Source organism: Melampsora larici-populina (assembly GCF_000204055.1).
Source record: "Melampsora larici-populina 98AG31 unplaced genomic scaffold MELLAscaffold_10, whole genome shotgun sequence".
Taxonomy (NCBI): domain Eukaryota; kingdom Fungi; phylum Basidiomycota; class Pucciniomycetes; order Pucciniales; family Melampsoraceae; genus Melampsora; species Melampsora laricis-populina.
In genome coordinates this window covers 1,176,836-1,185,611 of record NW_006768774.1, presented here as the reverse complement: position 1 = coordinate 1,185,611, position 8,776 = coordinate 1,176,836, and the positions used below count along the sequence as shown (strand labels likewise).

Here is an 8,776-nt window from a genome sequence, read left to right as displayed (position 1 = left end):
TCTCTCTTCGCCTGAACGACTAGAACAGCCACTCATGCGTATAGACAATCTTAGGCCATTGGTCTCTTCACTTGCTCAAGATGCATTGACCCTTCATGAAGTGGTAACCAAACAGGCAGCTGTAGCCGAAAGAATATCAAGCAAGGTTTGCATCCTAGCCCTCAAACAGAGCAGGGTCAAGGAATGCATCGATCGGGTTCAAGCTGTCACAGAACTTAAAGACTCTTAATCAATGTATTTCAAGTGATCGAGAAAGCTGATTGGGAAGCTTCTACACGACATATCCAACATACCAATGGGATCACTCCAGAAATGATTCGTAGTCAATTTGCAGAAGCTGTGGTGGTACGCGATTTTATAGAGTCTTTTGGATTTCTTTACTGAAGACAAAATGACCCACATGTTTATTTTGTCAGCCTGCGTCCGATATTCCTGAACCACCTTCGATTGCTTCAGCAAAATTTACAAATCAACTAATTGGAATCCTCTTAAAGGCTTTCACTCAGGGTGTGAATTCAAAAGATGTAGCTACTACCACTTGATTCTTTAAACGTTTCCACTTTTAGGGTCTAAAGCATCCGAGGCTGGTTTATCAGCTTGCTCCAATTTTGTGCGACCTCAGCTACATATCAGAACGTTTTTCCAATTGCTCATTCAGTTTTGTAAGCTTTGAAATTCATGTGAACCCATGGGATCTTACAGTGTCTGACTTTGTTTTGTTGATCTCGAATTCTCCATATGTCTTTGATACCTAATCGATCTCAAGAACCATCACATTGTCCAGTAAGAACTAACAGCCATTTTACTTCATCAAGTCAACACTCACCTCAACACTTACAACACTTACAACAACAATACGGAGATTCAAATTCACCTTCAACTACTGTAGCAGATGATCCAAATTACTTACAATCTGCTCAACAATATTAAAATCAAATCAATCGATCCTAGGCTTCTTAATTGTTATTCGTTTTTGATTTCAATTTCATCAACTCTGCTCTTTGGTTTTAAAACTTTGAGCCGATCAATCTCCTCACTTGATTATAATACTCTTGTGTTTATTTCATGTTCTTATCATCAATTTCATTGGACTGAATGGTATCACCCCTTCATATTCAACTCATTTGAGACACAAATTTTGGTCAACTTCAATCATCATGCTTTGAAACAATTCAACATTTTCATTCCTAAATTTCATAAAACAAATTGATCCTCATCTTTTACATCGTTATCTCAAAGTGTCAGCTTTATTTCTTTGACTGCGAAAGAAGTTTATGTTTTGCAATTTCAATCTGATTGTTCATAAATAAATTACATCCAATCAATCATTTCAAACCAATTCTAATTTACTTAATTTCTTCAACTTTTACTTTGATCAGTTACTATAATTTACAATTTCCTATCTTAATTCATTCTCTACAGTTGCAAGTTTTCTATCCTTTTGACTTTAGATGTGATTATTCATAGAAAATTTGGTGTTAGAATAGCTCCAAGGGTTTTGTTTCATCAATCATAATTGGTCACATCAACCGGTATGTTTTCAATTCCTCACTTTTCGTTTCTTCAAATTGTTCTCTTTGGGCTGACTGTCATGTATTTTTTGATTTGAATCCTGTGGAACTGTCATCCACCTGTCTATTCAGACCAAGCGTCATCAATTGCAATTGAATAATATTATCATCAACAGCAATTGATTCATTCCAAAGGTCCTTACATCCCCCCATGATCGACTCCATCTTCATATTGTGAAAGTTGATACATCTTCTTGACTTTTGCTGACTGATGTTCAATTTTGGTTGATGAGACTGTTATGGACTCGTTTGGCGTCAAACTAAAGATTGAAGTGAAAATGGAATTGATGATGAAGGTTTAGGTAGAAAGAAATGTAAAGGTATTCAATTTCCATTTCAAATTCAAATTCTAATCAATCTTGAAAGCATGATCCTTGATTTAGAGCATCCCCACCGCGCCGCCGGAAACGTAACGTTTCTGACATAAACGTAAATTCAACATTACGTTTCCAGCCAGACGCCCTCCACCGCGTCCAAATAGTCCCACACCTGGCCACAGGTGTCAGCTTACGTTTCCAAAAATTTTGGAAACGTAAGAAATCTTCGAGTTGTTGCTAGTTGAGCTGAAAACTCCGGAAAACTTGTTTTCCCATACTTTGGACATTCCAGCTTCACACGCAGACCTTAGTTGGTCGCAGTGTGTGCTATCTTGGATGACAATTACCACCACTTGATTGTCCGAGCGAGTGATCGGCCAAGATACTGGATTTTTCCAGAAGTTGCAATCCGACGAAACTGTCATTCATGACAGAGGTAGAACCGCAAAAGCAATATCCAGCTCGCGCGGTGCTGGCAAGGCTGGCTGCAGATGAGATACAGCTGCCCGTCTGTCAATTTGGACAGCTGTATCAAGTTTACGGTTCCAGCCGCGGTGGGGATGCTCTTACACATAACATTATTTGAAAGCGAAATCTCAACACTTTTATTGTCAGATCTCCCCACAACAACAAATCAAATGATACAGGTTCAAGTGCGATGCCCAAATCAACTGAAGCAAGTCGGACAGAAAGTGTTATAGCATATCAAGACTCAAGATCATCATTCCATGCAACAAGTTCATACACCAATGGAACTGTTGGAGTTGGAGGCCTTCAAGGATCTTTGCTGATGTGTTTCAAAACTCCATAGCACAGTATTTGAATTTTATCTGTAGGAACCTATGGTTTTTTGTCTCTAATTCTAAAACAAAGCTATGGGTTATTGGTTTTTGGTCCATTTCCCCGCCCATGAAATATGGATGCAAACAGCTATGGGTTGGGGTAGAGTATGGCATATTTGTAAATGCAGGTGATTTCAGAGTCAACTGTAATGTAATCAATTGATTAGCTACCATAACATCAGATATTTCCAAAAGTCTGATATCATCATTTGGCTCAATATCAACTTTGCCTTCTATGATAAGTAAATCTTTGTTAATGTTGATATTTCCACCTAACTTGGTTTAGTTGAATCTCCGCTTTATGGATCTGATGAACCAAACAAATCAACTACAAACGTTTAAATATTTGTACATTCCAAATCTTGACAGTTTAGTTTAGAACCTCTCTTTGCTGTGATTCCCAAGTCAATCCACCAGATACTGATCATTCATTCCTCCATGTGAATTATCTATCCTTGGGATTACAGATGTTATTCAAACCTGATCACTCAACCTGAATGCACATCTGTGAGTGGCTCAGTTCATATACAAGGCCTTCATTTAGAAGGATTTCTGTCATATCTTTTAGAGCTGAAGCCCATTAACCCAACAAAGGATGAACCCAACAAGTAGTTGAGGTCAGTCAAACCATGCTACAATCAGCTTGGGCAATGAGAGAATGCAATAGGATGATAAGCCTTGGGACTCTTGACTCCAAATGTTGCCAGTTTTAGACACAAAGTGCATCCAACCTTTCAGAAGCCAAAAAATGACCAGATTCAGATTGTATTTTATTATTGAATCAAGATGAATGATTTTTAAAGCAATCAAATTAATGCTGAAACAGCCAAATTTGGGTAAAGTCAATTTATTGTCACTATGAATTGAATAATTATCAGGTTTTGCTTATCAATATCATTGACTGAGGATTGATACTGTCACAGGCAACACATTCATAGAGTTGGTGTCAATTTACAGTTGTGTCATGGTTTGACAACAAACTCATTGTTTACGCAAGTTGCCTTCACAGCTAACAAATGCCTTGGATTGAAAAATACAAGGTGTCATTGGACTAAAATCCTTGGACAGAATATTTCTGGGTTTTTGATCCAAGCAGTTTGTTTTCACCAAAAAATGACTTGAATCAAATTCATGGACAAGATTTATCCAAGGTTTTACATCCAATGATCCCTTGGGGTTTTCAATCCAAGACATCTATCTTTGCTTATGTAATGTTTAAGCATCCTGCACACATTGCCCAATTTTGATATCAAGAGTGTTAGCTGTCACTCCCAACTGTATCACTGCGATTCTTTGGGGGCAAACCTACTTTGCTAATTTTCATGGCCTGAGCAAACACACAAAAATTTTATTTTTGAGCTTTACTATTGTTGTGTTCTCATAGAGAACTATTATTGGATTCCTTCACAGCTACTCCTACAATGATAAATAAAACAGAGTTTGTTATATATGCTCACCTGTCTCAACCAACTTCAAGCAACATACCAGTGTTTTAATTTTGGAGCTTCTTGTAAAGTTTTTCCAAATCGGAAACAAAATGAAACTTGATGTACTATGATATGGAATCCGTTAGGGGGTTAGGGCCTAGGGGTTGGGGGTTAGGGTTTGGGCAAGGATATTTTCACTCCGCTCCAAGGTCATGTGTCATCACCTCTGTTCACAATTCCCATGATGCCTCTCAATACTTGATTCCACCACAATAAGAACTCAGAAGCGTATTTTATGTCCTGTGCCTTCCCTCCATTTGCTGTTGCTTGCCGCACACACAAACAGTGTAAAAACCCTTCCCATATCAAGTCATTTGCAACTAGAGCATTACACCTTTTCTTTGGCTTATATGATGACTGCAATTGGAAACCTTTGATGAAGCCAGTGTTTGCATCACAAGTTACCCAAGTATCAGTACTTATTGGTATGCTGATTGAAAGAGATCCATGGTTCTGCTCTAGGAAAGTCAAAAACCCAAAACATTTTGTTTTTGAAGTGAATAATAGGTGGAGTATGCACAAAGAGGAAACAGTGGCGTTTTACAAGGACTATGGTCTACAGTTTTGTTTCAGATCTGAATTCACTTGTGCCAAAGGATTGGTAATCATGGTAACTTTATATCTGATCTCTGCAATAGAAAGCTATGACACAGTGTTTACAATTCATGTGGTCATGGGTATGCTATCAAACACAACAACAGCCCAATTGAATGGAAATTGGAGGATGTTGTTTGACTCCTGTGAACTACACCTCATTGGTGGATTGTGTGACCAAGGTAGGTACTTACTTTGGAAGGTCAATATTCAGAGGCTGGCATTGTGTTACTCATAATATATACAGTGATCTTAACATAGTGTTGAAGTAGATTTGACTGTGCTGTAATTCAACTAATCAAGCCTGAATAAGCTTGCCTCCTCAAGTGATATATGCTCCAGAATATCCTGCAGAATAGAATTTGAATTGAATTATGATAAGACCTTTCTGTAACCGCGGCGCCCGCCGCCAATTTGGCTAGTTCATATGTAATTGCAGGTGCCAGAATATCCCAAGGGGAACATGTGAAGGTAATGTGAACATATTGCGAACGAAACCCGTGATTGTGGGAAGTTGCAGACTTGGACAGCGCAACTCCGCTCAATTGGGTTTCAGACGTATTAATTCCCGCGGTGTCAGATCTCGATTTTGAGATTCCACAACTGTGTGGAATCTTATTATTCTTTTGCTTATGCATTTTATCTCTTTTGTCTATTCACTATAGGTTATGAGCCTGCGCTCTTGATCTTGACGGGTCGCCGTTAACCTGAATGCAAACGAGGAGTTGGGATTACGCTTCCAATCCTTGATCACCTCCGAAAAAACGACGCACTAAGAAATCTCGCAATAAGAATAAACAAGAAGACTCTATATTCCCTGATTTACAATCACTGCCTCCACTACCTCCATCACCTTCTCCGCAATCAACCCCAGAACCTTCCCCAACTTTGTACCCAACCAAATCTAGATCTCAAGGTGATGGTGAAATACTAAACATTGAAAGTATGGCCCTCGCTATTTGCAGCCCACACGAAATCCATGTAGGCGCTGCCAAAACAGCGCCTACACAGTTGTTTTCCGCCAAAAAGCGCCTACATTTATGATGTAGGCACTTTTTCCTTTTTCAAATGACGCCTACAGGCTGAAAAACCAATGTAGGCATCATTTGTGTACACCTACATTCTAAAAATAAAATATAGGCGGAAATTTGAAGCGCCTGCATTGTGTAGGCGTCACGAAAATGCGCCTACATCTTTTTTTTTGACTGTAGGCGTAATTTTTGTGCGCCTACATATGTTAATACCAACACCCTTATAATTTAATTCCAACACCCTCATGATTTAATTCCAACACCCTTATAATTTCTAATCAAATGCACACTCTTACATTTAATACCCTTATCATTTAATACCAACACCCTTATAATTAATCTCACCACCCTTATAATTATAATTTAATACCAACACCCTTATATATTAATACCAGCACCCTTATAGATTTGTATTCACACATGTATAAGACCCTTATAACTAACTTAAGCGCCTACATGGAAAAAACAATGTAGGCGCTTGAAAATAGCGCCTACGTCTTATTTTTAGAATGTAGGCGTACACAAATGACGCCTACATTGGGTTTTCAGCCTGTAGGCGTCATCTGAAAAAGGAAAAAGTGCCTACATCATAAATGTAGGCGCTTTTTGGCGGAAAACAACCGTGTAGGCGTAATTTGGACAGCACCTACATGGATTTCATGTGGGCTGCAAATAGCAATGGCCAAAAGTATTCCATCTTTATCACTCACACCCCCTAATACACCACCACCGAGAAATCCTGAATATCTCGTTTTAACAATCACATTTACAAAATTGCCCAAATATGTTTTTCCTGATTTGACCACTTTACCTCCGCTGCCCACACCCATGCCAAATGAACTTGAATTGAATATCCCCTCGTCTAATATGTTACTTGCTGTTTCTACGCCTCAATCTGCTGTTTACAAACCTTCTGCTGAAAACTCTACGCATACCCCTGATTCTCCTAAGTCCATATCGGAATTAGCAACAAGTATCTCACAATTGAACATTGGAGTAGAGATTCCAACATCACCCAATCATACACCAAATCCTAACCCTATGCCGATATCTCTCAAACCCTTTACAGCTCACACGAAAACATTCAATCCTAATCCCGTCATTTTTCCTCAGGGATTCTTCCTGATTTTCCCATCTGACAAAGACATCAAGATGACATCCGCTGCTGAATCAGCACTACAAGAAACTCGAGCCTTACAAGAGATCAATAGGGCTAATAAGAACTTGGCCAACAACATCAATTTCACCAATCTTTCGAAAGACGGATCAAATTTTATTGTGTGGAAGAACAACGCGTCAAGAGCCATGAAGGCGCTGTTAAGCATCAAAGACTATTGGGAATCAGCTAAACCAATCTTAACTTACGTTGATAAGGAGCGAGACAAACTAGCCTTTCTTATGATCTCTAGCACTATTCATGAGGATCTCAAGAACATGACCGATGATGCAGACGATGCACACGAAGCGATGAAGGCGTTACAGAAGCATTTTCAATGAGGAGGAAAGACAAATCAACTCTCTCTCTTCACACGTTTGGTTCATCTACGACTTGATCTGAGTGAGACTGGAATGCTGGCTTACATGGCTAAAGTCAATTCAATTGTTTTGGAGTTAGAATCAACCGGCTTTGCCTGGACCAGTGACTTGATCAAGGGGTTATTTTACCAATTACACATGCCAGCTGAAATGACCAAAGAAATCAATAAGGAGCTTGATAAAAAATTTAATGATTCAATTCCTAACTTTAAACTTGAAGATGTGAAATCCGCTATTCAAATTTATATTGCAAGAGAAAAAACCGCATCTGAGACAATTTTGATCAACAGCTTGAACACTCAAATTGAAGCAATGGCCATCAACCGCACGCCCAATAATTGTTGCATGAACACTGGTAGCTCTTACTCTCCATCACCTGCTCAATACCAGAACTCACCAAGAAGTCAACAGTTCACAGTGACATTTTACTACTCACTGGCAGGCCAGTGAGTACAATTCACCTCAAAACAACCTCAAAACAATCTCAAAACAGTCTCAATTCAATATCAAATTGACCTCAAGATCAGTTTGGATGGGGGATATGCATGGGCTGCAGATCTACCTGGAGCTAGTTCAGTAGTACAGCTGAAGTTGAAAATGAATCCTCCAAAATCTTCTGGTGGGTTCACATAGTTTCATATCACCACTTCTTCATACAACCATGATGTTTGGTACCCGCTCTGCCATAAAACACCCACTATCTCAATGAAGTTTTGTGACTATGAGGTCCAGCATTTGAGTTTTTATTTCATCACTTTGAAATGCACATCTCACATCTGTATTCAATATTCTTGTAGCTCAGCTCCGTCACCCTCACATCTGCACTCCAACCATAAAACACTGCATGTTCTGCTCCTGCTCCACCTTAAAACACAAACAAATTCACTGAAGGCTTGGGCCTATGAAGTCAGACTTTTAGCTATTTACCCCTCTTAGAACAGTGCAAATTTTCATCTCTATCAACCTCTCTGTAGCCACCTTCATTTATTCACGCTCAGACCCTCAAAAATAACCCTATCTGACCCCCTCAAGCCTTGATCATTCAGAATGATGAACAAGTGAGGCACTTCATTTCAGGTTGCACATTTTTCTTTCAGTTTCAACCTGAGGGTGGTCTCTGTACTTATATTCTTCTCTCCTTTACCAATACTTTGCCCATTCAAGCCCACATAATACTACTTCTGTACTTATTTGTCTCCTTGTACCTTTCATTCACATCAAGACCAAAAAAGATGTTGCAAGGCTGAGTAAGTTCACAATTTTATCAATGTGTAACACTTCACTTATTGGAGTGTTGTGCATCATAGGTGAAATACTGATATGATAGATCTGATAAAACAATATGATGATGAAGGTCAAGGTGATGATTCAAAACAATATATAAACATCATAAATTTC

At 38.9% G+C, this 8,776-nt stretch overlaps 2 protein-coding genes across 2 annotated transcripts; both read left to right on the top strand.

The window, feature by feature from the left end:
* Positions 1–892: 892 nt before the first annotated feature.
* Positions 893–1,210, top strand: MELLADRAFT_84369 (uncharacterized protein; the record flags this gene model as incomplete). Its single annotated transcript, XM_007407835.1, has 1 exon — positions 893–1,210. The coding sequence occupies one exon, from the start codon at positions 893–895 to the stop codon at positions 1,208–1,210; it is 318 nt and encodes a 105-aa protein (XP_007407897.1).
* Positions 1,211–6,670: 5,460 nt separating this feature from the next.
* MELLADRAFT_104671 (uncharacterized protein) lies at positions 6,671–7,490 on the top strand (the record flags this gene model as incomplete). Its single annotated transcript, XM_007407836.1, has 2 exons — positions 6,671–7,207; positions 7,458–7,490. 2 exons carry the CDS (start codon positions 6,671–6,673, stop codon positions 7,488–7,490), a joined length of 570 nt encoding a protein of 189 aa, XP_007407898.1.
* Positions 7,491–8,776: the final 1,286 nt, after the last annotated feature.